Source organism: Aricia agestis, chromosome 1, assembly GCF_905147365.1.
Source record: "Aricia agestis chromosome 1, ilAriAges1.1, whole genome shotgun sequence".
NCBI lineage: Eukaryota > Metazoa > Arthropoda > Insecta > Lepidoptera > Lycaenidae > Aricia > Aricia agestis.
This window is the reverse complement of record NC_056406.1, coordinates 26,075,630-26,095,376: the sequence shown is the minus strand read 5'-3', so window position 1 is coordinate 26,095,376 and position 19,747 is coordinate 26,075,630. Positions and strand designations below refer to the sequence as shown.

General features: G+C 37.1%; 2 protein-coding genes across 2 annotated transcripts in view; both read left to right on the top strand.

The window, feature by feature from the left end:
• Positions 1-13,276, top strand: part of LOC121740490 (endonuclease/exonuclease/phosphatase family domain-containing protein 1-like) — a 43,979-nt gene extending 30,703 nt beyond the window's left edge. Inside the window, exons 5-7 of the mRNA XM_042133194.1 lie at positions 5,319-5,486; positions 12,509-12,748; positions 13,198-13,276. Of these exons, the coding sequence (XP_041989128.1) occupies positions 5,319-5,486; positions 12,509-12,732 (392 nt within the window). The 3' untranslated portion in view covers positions 12,733-12,748; positions 13,198-13,276. The remainder of the gene's footprint in view (positions 1-5,318; positions 5,487-12,508; positions 12,749-13,197) is intronic.
• Positions 13,277-15,958: 2,682 nt separating this feature from the next.
• Positions 15,959-18,380, top strand: LOC121728992. The gene is made up of 4 exons (XM_042117362.1): positions 15,959-16,265; positions 16,497-16,594; positions 17,798-17,924; positions 18,169-18,380. Exons 1-4 carry the CDS (start codon positions 16,002-16,004, stop codon positions 18,307-18,309), a joined length of 630 nt encoding a protein of 209 aa, XP_041973296.1. The 5' UTR covers positions 15,959-16,001; the 3' UTR covers positions 18,310-18,380.
• The last annotated feature ends 1,367 nt before the right edge of the window (positions 18,381-19,747 follow it).

Sequence of the window (19,747 nt, the reverse complement as noted above, 5' to 3'; positions counted from 1 at the left end):
CTTTATCTATGCTATAAGACGTTGCTTCGTACCAAATTTCAAGATTCTGAGTTCACGGGAAGCACCCTGTAGGTTTTGATTCCCTTGCAAGTGTCGAAAATTTGCGGCATAAACGGCTGTATCTTTTGATTGCGTTGGCTTAGAAGTTTGATTTTTTCACAGCTTCAAGGGACAGTAGACCTGAGTAATTGATATAAATTTCAGCTTCATACCTCCACGCGTTCCTGAGAAAAAGGGTCTTGACAGACGGACGGACGGACAGACGGACAACAAAGTGATCCTATAAGGGTTCCGTTTTTTCCTTTTGAGGTACGGAACCCTAAAAATAGCTCTTATGTCCCTACTCCCTTCACTTGGTTTACTCTATATCCGCGGGGCTAAAATGGTCACATTTAGCAATTCCTCTCAATCAATTCAGCAAATGAATTGTCAAAACTGTCAAACTGACAGATGTCAAATCAGTACAAAAATACAGAAATGAATTGTATGCAGAGTTACATTTTGTTCATGATTCATATCACAAAATGAATCATATTATGATTCATATCATGATTCTTCAAAGCGACCATTTTAGCCCCGCTGTGCCAAATATTGCCATAAAAATTGCTCCAGTAGTTCGTAATTTCTAATATTTCCCCAGTTTTTCCCACATTTTCCCGAGTTTCTTCGGTCGTATTAGTCTTAGCGTGATAATATTATATAGCCTATACTCTTACTTGATAAATTAGCTATCTAACTCTGAAATAAGTTTTTAAATCGGACCAGTAGTTCCTGAGATTAGCGCGTTCAAGCAAACATACTCTCAAGCAATATTAAGTATAGATTTTTTCAATTATCACTTGACAAACTCGAGTCTCGATCTAAAAGACTATGAAACGTACCAATAACAGGGTCATTATAGGCTCATAAGTCATAACCATGGGACGATGTATGGTATAAAATGGTAGTGATGATGATGATGATGATGAATGTAATTTGCATAGTAGCATATGCTTTCCGTTCTTAAAACAACGCCGAAACTCCCAAACTTGTATCTATAAAGAATCAGGAGTTCCCTCAGCACCTTCCGAACCACGGTATACCAGGTATACCTCGGTGCAAAATCTTACTTGTTTGGTACATATGCTTAGAATACTTCTCACGAAACCGAAGTCACCACATGTTTCCATATAAATTTTGAGGAGTTCCCTCGATTACTTATGCATCCTTCATCAGATCACCACTTTTGTGAATATTTGTAATAACAAATTGGGATGATACCCTATATACCAAAAGAAAAATTTTGTAAATCGGTTAACAAACGGCGGAGTAATCGTTGAACATAAGAAAACGAACATAACACCTCCCCCATTTTGAAAGTCGGTTAAAATTGTAGCCTATGTGTTATTCTGATGTATAAGCTATATTATTGTAAAGTTTTATTAAAATCCGTTCAGTAGTTTTTGCGTGAAAGAGTAACAAACATCCATACATCCACACATCCATACATCCATACATACATACATCCATACATCCATACATCCAAACAAACTTTCGCCTTTATAAAATTAGTAGGATAGTAGGATGAATCACAGTTCATAGTCTACGCAAAACAAATGCATCGTATGTGCCAAAGTTAATAATATTATAATTATAATTGTATAGTTACGTAGAAGGCTACTGTGTTAAAATGGATAATCTTATGTATCGTAAAATTTTAATAGTGCTAAAGTCTTTTAACTTTCGTTAACTAGTAGATGCTTATTTGCTCAAAATTAGCATGTAAAGTCGGTCCTGCGCCTGATCTCTCGCCAGTCGTGTCGGTCTTCCGTGCCACTGGGTTATGAGAGTAAAGGAATAGAGAGTGCTCTTGTGTACTGCGCACACACTTGAGCACTATAAAATTACTCCTGCGTACCTGGCCTGGTTTCAATGAAACTGGCCACCGTCACCGTATCGCACACTATGTCGGGGCGCAGCGGATTTCCGTCAATGCGACAAGGCCCGGCAAGGCCCGACAAACCCGCTGCGCCCCGGCAACAGTGTGACCACACTTCACATAGATTTCCACTTTTTGGTATATTTCAGGTCAAATGAATGACGATTTAGTAGTTCAAAATTTTTTGTAAATTTTAGTAGAAGATCGATATTATATAACAAATAACACTACTCAGCACTAAAAAAAATCTGATTTGGTACATATGATTTCATATCGAGGTTGACTACTAATAACTAAATGTAGGCATTTTATTTTGATATCACATCTGGAAACTAAGAAATATAAATTCAAACTTTCTGTAACGTAGACGTAAGTTGGATGTTTATGTAGCTGGTATTTCGAAAATAAGATTATTTTACAAACAAAAATTTACTTTATACGTTAGTTTAATTAATTAACTTTTATTTAACATGCGTGAATGTTAGCAGTCCTAACTTATTTTGTTACATTTTTGGCGAATTTATGCCAAAACTGGCCATCACGAGAGTCACTCGTACTGGGACATAAAATTGCTAAATTTGGTTCATTAGTTGAGCCCGATTAAATTATTTTGCTGCCGTAACACACAAAATTAGGCTTTTTAAATATTTTCGTAAAACACTTGAACAAAGACAGTCCTGCATTACATTTTCCCTAGCAAGTTTCCAAATCTTAGTTAGGCGAAAATCAAAGTCAAAATCAAATCTTATTCGTAGGTAGGGCATAAGAAAGCTGATCGAAGATTCAGCTTTTACATCAACTTACTCTTAATCATTCTGAAATACAAGCAGGGGAAGCTTTTATTGATGTGACAATTAATGTTCTCGGTCACAACAAATCCGTGACTTTCGCCAAAAATAAAACTGATGTTGGACTGTGTCCTTAAAAAGAAATGTTATATGTAATTTACTTAATCCGCACTTGGACTTTTTGCCCGAAAATATGGGATCAGTTAGCCATAAACATGGGAACTGCTTTCATGAAGATACGGCTGAAATTTTTTCCAAGAAGGGGGCCTGTTATGCTAGCAGATTACAGTTGGAGCCTTATTAGTGAATCTCCAGGATCTTAATACAAGCGTAAAGCCAGCTGCACCAAGAAATCTTTCCCTTTTTATATAAAAAAATCAAAAAACCTAATGGATGAGCTTGATTTTGCTTGAAAATCATATGTTTGAATAATTTCCGAGATAAATGATATCTCGGAAATGAGATGTGATCCAAAAATTTTATTTACACATTTATATTAGGCCAATGACAAGGAATTATAATTACATAGTAGGAACTCAGATAAAAAAAAAGTTGAAAATTTGTTGAGTAGTGTAATATAAAAAATTAAAATGCATGATGAAGACAGTCCATATAAACATTTTAGTTTTATTTTAGTTTCAACCACGTAGAATACATTGATTAATAAAGGTAGATTTTCGGAAAAAAGTTAAAACACGGTCTAGTAGATTTTAGTAGAATATAGCAAATATTCTACTAAACTACGTTTTTGATATATCGAGTCACGAGTGATTTAAGAGTGGTCACACTGGAGCTATCCAAAGTACTCAAAATCCGTCAATGCGATGCGGCCCGACCCGGCAATAGTGTGCTATAGCGCATTTTGCGCTGCGCTGTGCCCCGATCCGCCCCGGCACGCGCCGACAAAGTGAGCGCTAACCTTTACTGCACATTTTGTAGCCATAAAAACTGTCATTCTTTACGAGTAAGTAGGTACATACGATTTAAATTTACGGTATAAGCGTGAAAAGGTACCAGACTGACAGACATACTTTCGCATTTATAACATTAATATGAAAACTAATAACTAGCTTCTTGAGAAGTATTGCATAAGATATTAGCCAGCGAAGTAACAGGAAAAAACTCATTAGATGATGAAGCGGCTTCGCCCTCTTTCCGATTGCAGTGACTATATTTCGCTGTTAGACAATCGTTGAATGAGATTTTATTTGGTTCCGTACCCAAAGGGTAAAAACGGGACAATATTACTGAGACTTCGTTGTCTGTCTGTCTCCAGGCTGTATCTCAAGAACCGCTATAGCTAGACTTCTGAAATTCTCACAGATTGTGTACTTCTGTTGCCGCTATAACAACAAATACTAAAAACAAAATAAAACTAAAAATTATGGGGGGCTGCCATACAACAAATGTGATTTTTTTGTCCTTTTTTTGCTCTATATCAGTAATGGTAACAAGTAGGCCTTTAAATTTTCACAAAATCCTCAATTATATGTGTACTTTAACAATTATTAATAATAAAATAAAAATTAAATAAGTATTTAAGGGGGCTCCCATACAAAAAACACATTTTTTGCTGACTTTCGCGATACGGAACCCTTCGTGCGAGTCCGACTCGCACTTGGCTGATTTTTATATGTGACAAGGTGTAACAAAACTAAGTGACAATACTTTAGCGTGCGTTTTAGTCCCCTATATTATAGAGTTCACTGTGAAAATAGCAGCGTTGAAAAAGTAACTTTTTTTCATCTTTGTATGGAAAAATTCATGACGCGTCGGCCGTCGCCCATACAAATCACAAAAAAATTTGCTCTTTCAGCGCTGCTACTTTCACAGTAAACTCTCTATAATGAACACACCTTAAAATATTATCACTTACTTTTGTTACACCTTGTAAAGGTAAAGTATACCATTATCATCCTAGCCTTTGAACTACTAATGAACTATTCGTCGTCCACTAATGAACAAAGTTTTTTGGCTTAAATATCAAAGTCTTACGGATAACCACCGTCAAACAGCGGGGCTAAAATGGTCACATTTAGCAATTCCTCTCAATCAATTCAGCAAATGAATTGTCAAAACTGTCAAACTGACAAATGTCAAATGAGTATAAAAATACAGAAATGAATTGCAAGCAGAGCTGCATTTTGCGATTTTAGAAAAATGAATCATATTATGATTCATATCAGGATTCTTCAAAGCGACCATTTTAGCCCCGCTGAGCTTGAGTTGAGAACTTATTTCTCCGGTCAATGAGGAAAGCCTTATTAGGCATAAACTATAATAATACGATAAATTTAAGATTATCTACAGTTAATAATGATAAGTTACATAAAATACCTATATTTGAAACTTGAAAAAAGTGTTCTATAGTCCTTGCCCAAAAAACCATGTGTACAATGTACCATCGAAGAAATTAATTCCTAGGCAGTTGACGGACCAACGTCGTTTGGTCGGCTTATGTCAACTTAATGTTTGCCGAGATCGGTGTATCGGTTTGACATAACGCGACCAAATTACTTGGGTCCGCCATCTGCCTAGGAATCAACTTCTCTGGTAGTACATAGAACTTTTTTTAGATGTCGATTAAAAATACCTGTTGTCTTTATTTCCAGCGTTCCTGATCTGCGAGCACCCTATAGTCCTAGTCAACGTGTACTGTAAAGTGGCGACGCTGAGCGAGCGGGACAGCGAGAGACTGAGGGAGATAGCGGATGCGGCGGCGCGGTGTAAAGTACAGCTCGCCTTCGTAGGAGAGTTCGTGCGGTGGGAGAACGTTAGACGTGAGTTTTGTTTAAAAATAGTTATTTTATATGTACCATCGAAGAAATTGGTTCATAGGCAGTTGACGGACCTACATCAGTTGGTCAGGTTATGTCAATAATATGAATCATGGTCTGTCGGCTGAGTTTGACGTAACGTAACCAAATTACGTATGTCTGCCACCTTCCTATGAATCAACTTCGCTGATAGTACAACATACATTTTCACTAAGAAGAAAGAACAAACAGTACAATCAATTATTTATATTACTTTTATTTGTGTGGTATTTGCTTTAATAGACTGGCCGAGGAAGACGTAAAAATTCGTACATTCACCTAAAGCTTGTCTCATTTACTCGCACATGAAATATTGTAATCGTTCTTTGGTGACACGCTCGAGTAAAAGAGACAAGCCGTGATAGGTCAACGTACGAATGTAAAAATTCTACATCCTTTTCGACGGGACTCAACTTTATCAAAATTAACAAGAACATTAAAAAAATTAAGGGCATGTTTCACCACTTTCAGATAAAGTGCCGAATATGTTATTCACAACTTTTTTGACAGATTCTCCATACTTGATCCGGCAATTTAATTGGTGGATAGTCTATTCGTCACTTATCAGGAAATGGTGAAACAGGCTTTGTACCATGAAACTGTTTTGAGATCGGACGATCGGACGACAATGCTGCGTCCCACTCTAACAAACGTGAAATGACGTTGTTAGAGCAGGACGCGGCATTCTTGTCCGATTGTTTGAGTCTCAAAATAGTTTCGTAGTAGGCCTACGACGACGCTTAAAAATTCCGGTTTTAATGTGGCAATACTGAAAGGATCTTCCTTAACGTGTTATAAATTAATGTTTTAAGTTGCCCTTGCTATCAGCGCACAACAGATACTCTACTTCCTTATACTGTCTGATTCAGCGCTTTACTTCGAATCAGTTATTTTAGAATTCGTTTCCTGAATTTAAATGCTGCGTGTTTTAAGTAGAATTGAGAAACGATCAAGCCTATATTATTATGACAATTTTGCGTAGCCCTTAGATGGCGTAATTTTATTTAAATTTTTCTGTTTTTTTATCCTATTACTTTCAAAAGTTTGGTTTGGTTTATTTACTTAAACAAAACAAATTTACATTACAAAATAACATGGATTACAATTAATATTATAGCTTAATTACATTAAGACATCGGGCATCTTACAGTTGTAACAAAAACAGGACTTAACTTAAAATAATTAATATAATGTATTATATATTATAATAACAAGGCTATGACTAATTACGGCTTACAAAATATAATAATTGCCGTATATATATTGAATATTTTGGGTTGGGTTGAATATTTTAGATTCATTAGATGGTAACGAGTTTTTCTGTTTCTTAGCCATTTATTTAAACACTTTTTTAGTTTGTATCTTGTTAAGGAAAATATATTTAGTATTTTATTTACTTTATTATACAGTATAGAGCTGATGTATTTAAAATGTCTTCTGGCTGCATCTGTATTACAAGGCAGCACCTCACAGACTATAGAATCGGCGTTTATTTAGGTAAGAGTTTGGGTCGTATATGAGAAGTTTGTGTTTCTTTTGTATAGTACGAAGAATATACAACTGTCTCGCTGATAATACTTGGCACACCGTAAAAAGATCTACAGTTGGGAAGAACAGCGGCTTTCTAGTGAGAACCTTCAGAACTGCCCTTTGTCCACGCTCAACTTTAAGCATTGTAGTCTTGTGTACGGCACCCCAAAGTAATATATCTACAGTATCCTATATGAGACTGCCCTAACGCTAGATAAATCATGAACAGGGTTTGGAAATCAATGACAGTTCTTAGTTTCCTAAAAACGTATGTTAATTTCCTTAGACGTGCGGCGACAGAGTTGAAGTGGGGCTTCCAACGCAGGTTATTATCAATGATTACTCCCAGATATTTGATGGACTCTGCACGTTCGAGTGCAGCACAGTTACAGTTTGAGGCTGGAATCGAACTGTAACAATTATGGGCGTAGATATCAATAGGAATTTTTGGTTGACTGGCTTTGGTATATGAAAAGGTGATAACTCCAAATGAACCAATATGCTGGTAGTCCAAAGAAGATTATGAAGGACGATTCATGTCATTAACGTCTGCAACTACGAAGTTATTAATTTCGTTGGACACGACGAAGCCACCCAATAATTATCGAAGGAAACTTAACTGGGACACAGTTATTAAACTAATGGTCAACCGTTAACTTTAACCTTGATTAGATAGTAATATATTTGTGTGTGTGGTGTGTGTGTGTGTGCTGCAGTTTATATTCTTTGTCTGCACATCACGTGCTTGCTGACTAATTACAACATAAGTACGTAAGACATGCAAACATTGATAGGATCGCGTAAAAACATGCCTCTAAAAACGCAACAATGTCTAAACAAATAGCTATTAATATACTCATGCGAGCTCCGAGAGAAGTTTTGTACATTTTCTGAGATACAAACTGTCTTATGTCCTTTCCAACTGTATGTAACTCAATACAAAACTTAATCAGAATCGGTGTAGCTTTAGCAGGTTAAACGCGAGGAAATAACAAATAGACACACATTCGCGCAATTATGAGATTGCATCTATTTTTACGTTTATATCAACGTGACGCCTAAACTACTGATCAGATTTAATTAAAGTTGTCAAACAAACATTTTTCAAATTTAAAGTTTCTACTTTAAATTGTTAATCATTTTTATTATGTAAAGGAAGTTATAAAATATAAAATGGACCGGGCGGTTCGCCAAATATCTCATAATTTATCGTTCACGATGACTCTACATCTCTACATCAAGTGTTCATCGCTTATTTGGGTCAATCAATTTTTAAAGGTCCCGATCTTAATTTTCTGCTATTTTTTTTTTTGCTTCTTTTTCAGCATTTTATTATTTCATTTAGAAGAGGATTCTTCGTAGATTAAGATTATATAAGCAGCAGTTATGTTGATTAAACACATTTGTGGATTTAACTTCACTAACCGATCTTTTCACGGGAAATAATGTCCTTTGGACAACTTACACAGTAGTACTTTTTTAAATGTTAAATGCCCTTAAGAATTAAAACAAATTCTTCTAATATTAAATAATAAATAATATTTTAATATTTGTTCTATGTACACCCAAAATACGAAATATTTTTATTAAAATTGAAACGAATGATGTCTTTTGGACAACCAAATTATGTTTCTAATATAAAAAAAATAAGTAAAGCGGAAATAGTGATATTTTTTTACAAAAAACTATTAAGGCGAGGTTGTTACGTATTGTATTATAGATTTTACTAAATTGAAATGAACTGATTCTCGATAAAACTGAATTAATGAAGTATAATGTGAATTTCATATGGGGACATCTTAGTTGTCCAGAAGACATATTTGGTTGTCCATGGGACATTATTTGTTTGTCCAATCGATTTCCAAATTATTCTGCAGTTATTTTTTTCCTCCGGCTCCATATTCGCAACTAACTTTTTATTTATGTGATAACTTTCCCTTTTTTTTTCTTTTCCGTTCAGCCAATTTATCTGGGTCTGCTTTAAGCCTTTCTCTGTAGTGTCTTGACTTTTCTTTCTCCAACAATCCCATTGTCTTATCTAAAAAAATTAAAAATTACAATTAAACTAGACATAAAATCGCGTAATAAAAATGTATTCCCGAAACAGCTGAGTAATAAAAAAAACATCAACTATTTAACTGTTAAAGTAAGTTTTAAATAATTATTGTCCTAGGTACAACCAAATTGTCCACGGGACAACCACTTTAGTTGTCCAAGTGACTGGTTGTCCGCGGGACATTTTTAAAATTTTGAGCCGCCAAGCAAATACTATTGTTATTTTATATATTAATCTCAGCTCATACTAAAATATAGACGAAAGCGCATCTCGTGTAGTATAATTGATAACAATGCATCAAGTACTTACGTTTTAATCACAGTTGTCCGACGGACTGACAAAAAAGCCACCCACACTCACCCACGTCGCTCGGACGATTGTCGCCGTGATTTTATACAAATCAAAATGGCGTTTGAGCCCGACAGTTAACTATTGTGTTTGGCTTGTTGTTTAGGAGTCTACCGCGCCACCTGTGTTTTGGTTCCATAACTAAATTACGGTTGTCCGTGAGACCTGTGCCATGTAGGTGATTTATGGGGACAAAAGTAAAATGCCTGAAAATTTTATTATATCCAATAAAAAAAAATTGTTTGTATGTTTTGATGTCAACAATTATGAACTGAAACAAGAAATGTATTTGGTATTTATGGTCGTGATAGTATGTTTTTCGTGATGCAAAGTTTGTTAATGCATTGTGGCTTGGGGACAAATGTGATAGTACTGGAAAATTGCATATAGTCTGTCGGACAACCATTAAACTACGCACAAATTAATAAAACAAGTAAAATATTGTTCACAATAATGCTAGAAAATATTAAAAGGAATATAATTAAAACCAATTTAACTCTTTATGATTTAATATTTATTAATTATCGTTCAGGGACATGATGCGTGTACCGTCGGACCAATAAAAGTTGATCGACCCATTTATACATACAAATATTTATTTCGCTGTAATAGCCGCTTACACTGTTACTATATCTATTTAGCAATTTGTGCTAACTACTAGCTCTTTTCGTTTTGTTATTGCGATGTTAACTACAAAATTAAGAGCCCATATGACCCTAACTTGACTACATACATTAATCTAGATCTCAAAATCTGTAAGGTCTAGAAAACTGATTTTTTGACACAAGTAACTTCAGTTCATAAAGATTAAATGCTCAAGACGAAAACACGATTACTCAAAAAATGCTCGATAGTTTCTTTTTTACAAAAAACCTTGTTTTAGACACATTTTTGCTAGGATCTTCGAAGTTTGCTGTCTTTTCTTTAATATTTTTTAATATGTAAAAAGGTATTGATAAAACCTAAATTTGCTCAAAACACTTTTTTCATAATCATTATAGTTCGTCTTTTATTCAAGTAAAACTAACTCGGCGATGATTCCGCGCCGTCCTTTTTCACCTGGCATATGAAAGACGGGCGTGAGTGTGAAGAGAGAAGGACGATGTTTGATTTTTAGAGTCAGGTGAGCTCTTAATAATAATATTATAGCATTTTGATGACAATATCTTATTGTCTACATACAAAAGACTGAGCAATATTTTAGAGAAACAATATTCGTCTTCAATTGCCCTTAATCGACGTACATTGTATACATGCTGTAGACCAGCCTTTCCCAAAGTAGGCGATAACGCCCCCTTGTGGGCGCTGAAGGCCTAAAGGGACCCAGAAAAAAATGGGGGCGTTGTGTAGACAGGCGCGGTCCGAAGGGGGGGGGGGGGGGTCACAGGGGACATGACCCCCCCCCCCAAATCTAAGGTCCAATTGAAAAATCTCATTATCTTGCCAAATAATAAAAGGAAATTTCTAGCTATCCCCTAACCGTTACTGCGTCCGACCTTAGACAGCTGTCAACCCAGAACCGTCCGAAGGCGCAGATAAAAAAAATATATATTTTCGTAGTGACTGGTGAGTGACCCCCCCCAAAATTTCAGGCTGCGACCGCGCCTGTGTGTTGAGACTTGGGCTCAGGGCTTGGGGGGGATTTGCAATTTTATTTCACCTGTATGCTTTTTAAATTGAAACAATGGGGGGCGCTAAAACATAATTTGTTCTCAAACGTGTTTTAAACGTGGGAGAGGAGAGGCCGAGTGAGTGAGTTTACCGGAGGCCCAATTCCCTTCCCTATCCTCCGCTATTCCCTTCCCTTCCCATTCCTACCCTCCCCTATTACCCTATTCCCTCTTAAAAGGCCGGCAACGCACCTGCAGCTCATAAAAAAAAGTGGGCAGTAGACAAAATAACTTTGGGAACCCCTGCTGTAGACAGATGCGTCCATCAAGTTGACAATCGTGGTAAAAGAGAAACCTCAGTCAAAGCTTCCAAGCAGAGTAGACAGAATGATAGAGTATACCGACTTAGAACTGATGTTGAAATTTTTAAATTTGACGTATTATGATAAAAGTCGTCGCTAGGGTCGTTACCTACAAATTTAGTTGTTTATATTTTGGCACATGCAAAGAAAACTGTCATAATTCAATTTCAAAATCTTCATTTTAAAAATAAATTACATCAGCCAGCGCGCCAGCCCTTAACTTATCCTGGCGAAACCCGAAAGAAATGACAGGTATAAGGTATTAATACACGTCCGTCTCTTAGCAGTCGAAGTACTGGTAGTTATGTCTATTGTGCCCCAAGTGTCATTTCTAAGTTTCTTTAGCTCAGTTTATTTCAGGGGTCAAAAGTCAAGGTGGCTCAAATCATTTCGAAATCACGATAAGCTGCTAATCAAAATCCTGGCCGATTTCTATTTAATAATCTTCTTATCTACCTACTATGTAACATATCATACAATATTCACGTTATCTATGCATGTTGTGATATTATTTGTTACTAGGCAGTAGGCGGGCTTGATTATCATAGGTATTTTTATTATGAAACACCTGGGCTCAATAATGGGCAAATATTATGATTGATTTAGTTCCACAGCAAGGAGTTTGCCATGGGCTTGTCGAGTAGTTCTACCACAAACTTGGTTAATTCTAACTTCTTACTATTTATAACTGAAATCAATATCAAAAAGTCATGACTAGATGAAGATAGAAGAGGCACACTCCTCAATATCCCCGCAAAAGGAACTCGCGTGGAGTTAGCTGTTTGCTGCTGTTTTAGAACATGTTTTACGCAATCCTAACCTACAAATAGATGTGAACCGTGTGTCTTTTTCATTTCTCTCAGACTTTAAGGGCGGCCGCATAAACACGTTTTCCGCACGTACGTTTCAAGACCCAGGCGGCACGTTCGCGCGTGGTAAAAACGAACGTTTGCGGTACTCGCACGGAAATCCGAATACGGAAATCATATGCGGAAAACGTGTGTATGTAGCCAGCCTTAAAAACTTTTTTTTAATTTTCTGTCAGACAGTTAACCTTTAATTATTTTGAATCTTTTCTAGCGCTGGACAACTGCGAGTCTCTTCTCAGCGAGGACGTGATCACAACGGTGGATTCGACCACGACGGGGCGGACCGCCATCTTGAGCGCGGGGGCCCAGTTCAACGGGCACACCGGGGTCGTCCGCTCGGGGCTCTGCCACCTGGGGATCCCCCGCGGCTGGTCGTGGGGCGGCCCCGCGTCCCCGCACTGCCCCGTCTACGCCGAGCTCAATGTGCCCGATTGACGAATCGCATCAGGAGGTTTGTGTGGCTGATATTTTAAATGCGATAGTCTGTCCGTTACCTCTTTAAGCTTAAATGGCTGAACCGATGTTGTTGAAATTGATGAAATGGTAGATAGGGAGAAAAGTGTACGGTTCCCGCGCGAGGAATGAGTTTCTGCGCAACGGAGTTGCGAGCGCCGTCTAGTTATTTTTACAGTTAGGCTTTGGGCGCGGCGACCGAATAAAGAAATTACGTAACGAAAAAACCTAAGACACCCCACTCCGTGCGGCGTCCGGTGTGGTGTTGCCAGACTTCGGCACGGTGTTTGTGTAAGTGCGACTCGATGTATGCGCATTATAATTGCATAAGTTGATAAAAAATGCTATGCAACCGTGGCAGTCGCCGAGTGCCACACGTATTTATTGAACAGGAAATTGATAATTATTACTAACTTAGTAAAAACTAAAATGACATTTATTTAACAGGTTGGTACTACTCAGTCGCGCTGGAGCGGTGCTCGCGCGTGCTGGCGGTCACGCAGATCCTGTACTGGTTTATGCTGATGTCTCTTGTTTGTCGTGTTTGTGAAAGAGATGGATATCCAAAACGATCAGTAGATTAGCGTGAGTGGGTATTATTTAATCTACTCGGGGATATTGTCCTAGTCTGAGTATCGTGCTATCTCTCTCGATCATCGAATGTATGAAAGAGAAGGCTATTTTTGAGAGCCGATTGGTAGATTAGCGTGAGTAGGCCTTATTGTTTTATTCCTCTTGTTACGTTACTATGTTTTGTACGAATTTATAATTTATTGTATTATACTGTGTAAACTATCTTTTTGTATATTATGTAGATTTTGGGTTAAGAAGTTGCGTCCTATGGATTTGTCAAGGTTTTAAATTGTAACTAAATTCTAGATATTGTGTCTAAATTTTTATCAGGTGCAGATTTCAAACTATGCACTGAAAACTGTAGGTACTGAGTATATTGAATCATAGAGACACGACAAATTAACAAAGATGTAAATATCAAAGGGTGCGTACTGCGTAGTTTTGTTGTTTTACAAATAAATGTAGATTTTCTTTGTAAGATTACTCGTTACGGCAGATTAAATTAGAGATAATTGAAATTACGAGCTCTCCTATTACAGGTTGTTACAGCATAATAACTTAACAGTAGATCTTCATATTGGACCGCCGGATTGGGCGCACGCACATAAAGCGTGATATCAAATAACTTTAGAGAGCAGAAAATTGCAAACTTGTCTCAGTATTGCACGAGCTTCATTTTAAAAACACGATATAAGTTCCGCTACAGTTTGTCACTCTCACTTCTTAGCAAAGTGATAAGGACAGCATTATAATAAACTTATTTAACCATTGTTTAAACTTCAAGTATTCGACTACTCACCAATGTGTTAGCTGTGGCCAAATATTCAAAGCAAAGATACTGTCTATTGTACTTATTTTAAAGTAGGATTTGCTATTTCCCTCTATGACCGAATTTTAGTAGATAATGTTTAAATGTGAATTTTGCCGTATGAAATAAGAATCATTTTCCAATATCTTGATGTAGACAATTGTAAACTCCATATTAAGTGGTACCTGAGGTTTTTCCTAATAATTATTTATTTTAGGGATTTTGCAATAATGTTTAAGACGTGTTTTAAATTATTTGTAGTTTTCTTCCTTATTTTATTACTATAATAGACAAATTCTTTTCAAACCTTTAAGTCATATAATAAAATATCCAGATGGGAAAATGCTTGTACAGAAAATTTTTCTTGGGTGTCTATTTTTATTGTAGAGGCAAATGATCACCACTATGACGTCACAATGGTTGGTCAATGACTTTTCCATACTTACTGTATACTAGTATTATAATTTTGAATACTAGTTCCACCTGAATTCTGAGTCTTAGGTACACCATTACTTTGTAATATGTAGCAAACAAATATAACTTTTGATAGAACTTTTTCCGCTTAAGTCTTACTATAGCCCGGCCACCGAATATTTAGAAATTAGACCATTGACTTCCCTACTTCTCTCATTCATTCAAAGACGAAAGTAGCGCTATCACGCTTGTATCGCATATCTGTGGGAACAAGATGGCTAACTTTTAGCACGCGAGTAAAAAGGACAGGAAGCGATGAGTCAATGATCGAATTTCAACGTGTTCGGTGACTATGCTATACCAATAGACAATATAGTCTTCTAGTATATTTTTTGTCCAAAGAAGCAGAAGTCATTAGATGGTGTCTACTTAATATTTTTGTATTGATATGATCTCAATGTTAAGCGAAGTACTGAGGGAGCATTCGACTTGTAAATATTACCGGTTCTGTGGGTGCAGGGCCCTTAGCCAAGACGACACGAATGACATGTCATAAGGTCTCTGATTATCTAAATTCCAAAATATGTCTTTGTAAATACATTGTATATTTTCAGGACATCTTTTATTTAAAACTAGTCTAAAAGTATTTAAAGTTTTTAGTATACAATATGAAACAGATTAAAGGTATATTTTACATGTAACGCCATCTATTTGAAATTTAGAATGTTTTATCTAAATAAAGATGTCTTTAAAATGAATTCGGTAAGTTTAGCGCAGAAATTGATGTTTTAAATCCAAAAGTACACTACTGTTCTAGACAGCTTTGTAAATGTATTAGAATATTTCAAACGTGGACTAATAAATTGTAAGTAAAATAATTGTATGTTGAGTAAATCACTACAAATTATGATTATTATTTATCATTATTATTAAATAAACTATAGAATTCCGGGTAGGTATATTTTGTCAATTATATTTTTAGCAAAATGACGGATTTGGTGTTAGTTTCTTTCTTTGTATAGATATTTATTTTTATAATTTTATTTTCTTTAAGCGTAAGTAGATAATATTATTTATAATAAACGTTACCGTGATGTAATTTATGAATTTTAATAAATTGATGGAATTCAGCGTCTTTTGTGTTTTAGTGGTCTCCCACATGGTCCCCTTATGTATTTTTTACTTTGTTTATGCAGAATGAATTGACTTTATTCACCACTTTCTACATTTTTAACGAAGGTGTGTAAATTTTTAGTGCTTTTTGATCCGAGGCCAGTTAAAAAAAAACTAATATTGTTGAGTATCAATATAATTTCTTACCTCCTCAGTTTTCTTATTTAAAAAAAGTTACTTAACTTCATTTTGAAAGTTAAAAAATTGTCAATTCATTTAAGAAACTGTCGCAATCATCAATTCATCACAAATTTTGTTTACCTACACTAAAATTTACAATAATATGAACGATGAATTTGATACTCTATTATTTAACTATGAAACCACTCACCGGACAGACTACCGCATAAGAGAATTCCAACTACCCCAATGTTTACAAATAGATAAAACTGCGCCCACACCATGTGTTAAAACAAGAACCCCATCAGATGCTCTGAAGGACATCCATACTTTGTCCGACTGGAAGAGAGAGTGCGTCCCGTTTGATCTGTTTATACATCGAAAAGAAATATTGCGGACCAACCCGACACACATGCAGAAGGCTTATGTAAGTATAATGGTATGCGTATGCTTTATGCTACTTTGCGGTCTTACTGTAACTTGGTTGTTTGAAACGATATTTTGAGATGCAAGTTGGTACAGACTACAGAGAGCTATGCTAAGGTCTTTATAGAGTTACAACTAAATTTTAACTAGGTATAGGAATTTGGACGTATGGAGTGGCTTCAGTAGGATTAATCACATTTAATGATAATTAAAAAAAAATATTATAAAACAGGCAAAACCGCAGGACCTTGAGAGAGAGCGAGTCCAGAAGACGCGGCCACGACTTATAATGACACCCGCCGTCAGCATTGACGATATAGAGTCCCAGGAGTAAGTAACTGCTGCTATATATCATTAATTCATTACTAACAAGTGTTCGCTTATCAGAGATTCGCCTAGTGGTTTTTCCAATAGAATCATTAATTTGCGTAAGCATGAAGTAAATATTTGCATATATAAGAAAGGGGACCATAAAGTTAATATACCTAGCGGAATAGAGCAACATTAGGCGGGTCCACACCAAGCGAGCCGCCTCGGCCGCGGCCCGCCTCGCGCGGCATGCGCCGTACGCTCGCTTGGTGTGGATGTTGTTCGCCCGAGGCGTGCGCATGCTCACGCTCGGGCGAGCGCGCGTGCGTCCGAGCCGAGCGGTGTCGGTTTTTTGAAATGCTCAAAGGCGCCTCAGTCGTTTGCCGCTCGCAGTGTGGATGTCACATGTTTTGGTACCATCGTGTCTTTGTGCTCAACTGAGCGGCTCGGGCTGTTCGAGCGAGGCAACCTTGCTGTGTACGCCCGTCCGCCTCGCCCTCGGCGAGCATGCCTCGGCCGCGGCCGCGGCGGCTCGCTCGGTGTGGACCCGCCTAATCTCGAGCTGTCAAACGAAACCGAAATTGGTTTTCATCTGTGTGAAAAATATGTGTACGTATACACTTACACAAGCATGATTGAACATGAATTCTATGAGATTAAATTGTCAACGTGCGGTACGTGCGGACTGGACGTCAAAAAAAGGGTGCTGCTGTCATGTATCACACGTCTCTTTTTACCACGCAGTGTAACTGATAGTGACATCTCGCTTGCTCAGGCCTTTGTTTCTCTATTCCGCTAGGTATAATAATAGCTCCCACACCGGTTTCGGTGACGGTGGCCGGTTTCATTGAAACCAGGCCAGCTACGCAGGAGTAGTTTTTATAGTGACCAAGTGTGTGCGCAGTACACAAGAGCACTCTCTATTCCTTTACTCTCATAACCCAGTGGGACGGACGACCGACACGACTGGCGAGAGATCAGGCGCAGAACCGACTTTTTACATGCCCATCCGACACATGGATCATCTTACTTGTCAGACAATCAGGTGATCAGCCTGCATTGTCCTAACCAAACTTGGAAATAACATGTTTCCAACGCGGGAATCGAACCCACGACCTCCGAGTCAAGAGCCGCGCTCTATACCACTAGACCACGGAGGCGTTAAGTTCCGCTAGGTATATTAACTTTATGAAGGGAACCATGATTTGTGACGTCACACTTCAGGGCTCGTCAGCTGTTGATATCGGACGTGTACCTGTCGGAGTCGGAGCGCGCACGGCGCGACGTCACCGGCCCCACGTTGGGCGCCAAAACCGTCCCGTTTCTACAACTACCCGCACCCGCTAACCCGGTATTACCTAATTATTAATAGGTGTAGTAAGAAGTAGTAGTTTACTTTTTACCTGACACGTTTGAAAAATACTAAAATTATTATAAATGCGAAAGTGTGTATGTCTGTTTTTTTTATTATTTTTACCTCTTCTCTTCATGCCCAAACCTCTGAGCCGATTTTGCTAAAAATAAGGAACATAAAAAATAAAAATTAACAAGTATCAAAGCAGTTAAATTCACCTGAAGCTCTCTCTAACTACCAGATAACTCTACCACCGCTTCTGCCGCCGTACGTGAGCCCGGAGTGGCGGCTGCGATCCGCGTCGTGGGACAGACGGCAGCTGCGCGCGCGCGTCGACGCGCACAGGGAGTTCTTCCTCAGGAGACAAACGAAGATCGCATAAATAACTTGTGCAGTCTACGGGCATGATTGTGGTATACTGTGCCTTCAATCTTGATAAATAAAAGGGTATTTTCCATGGCATGAATACCAATTTTTGAGATGAATTCACTATTACCATGATATCTAAAAAAATATTAGTGAACAACTATAATATATTGTATAATATTAAAGAAACGAGAAAAATATATTATAATAAAAACTATCCTGTTGCCGGATAGAGAGAAATTCGGTCATTCAACTACAGGTTGTCTGTTTCAAAAGAGCACGAAAATATTGATAACTCGCTTCTATGTTATACATGGAAATTGGAAGCGAGATATTTCCGGGCATCAATATTTTCACTTGACATATTTCCCTCTACACGGCGAACGGACTATGCAAATAAATATTTAATTTCATTTATTTCCAACATGAGAACCGAAATATAGTGTACATAACAATAAAATTACATCTGATAATTTCATAAATTGACTACACCAAGAATGCAAATCACAGCACGAATAACTAGCGACAACATAATATTATACAATTGATTGAGATAAAAAGTAATATGATTATAATAAAACAAAAACAAAAATGCGTAACGTCATTTTGGGTAACTTTGAATTGCGGTTTTAACTTTGAACAATACATCATTGTAATGTCCAAAGTTAAAACGCAATTCAAAGTTACCCAAAATGAGCGTATAAAAGACAAATATTTTGAAATATATGGTTTAAGCATCGAGCAATTTCCTTTAAGAGGGCGACTAACCCCAAAAATCAAACATCGTCCTTCTCTCTTCACACTCACGCCCGTCTTTCATATGCCAGGTGAAAAAGGACGACGCGGATTCATCGCCAAATTAGTTTTTTCTCAATAACTCGATAAATATACAACATTTTAAAAATCCGCTAGGTCGATCTCTCAATGATAGAATTTTATACAATGTGTTAAAATATTTACTTAGTTCAATGCACGGTTATGGCAATAAATGAAAAATTCGTGAAAGTTAGATGCATCTTTGTGATTTTTTTCTATCGAGAAAATTTTAAGATATCGTGTTTTTGCTCAGATCGAATTCTCGGAAATATAATAACGATAACGATAACGATATGGACGCTTCACATCACGTCAGTCTGGCCCCGTGCTAAGTACCTAAAGGACTTGTGTTACAGGTACCAGACAACGGAAATATATTTAATACTTTTATACTATACATATATTTAAGATTTTTATTATATCATACACATATTTAATACACATCCAGACCCGGGAACATTAAAATCTTTTTTTTTGTTCCGTCGGCGGGATTCGAACCCGCGACCCCCGGCTTGAGCTACCAACGCGCTCACCACTGAGCCACAGAGGTCGTCGAATAAATATATAAATAATGTAGTATCTAATTTTAGAAAATGAGACAATTCGGGGCTTATTTTCAAGTAAGTATAAAAATGAAT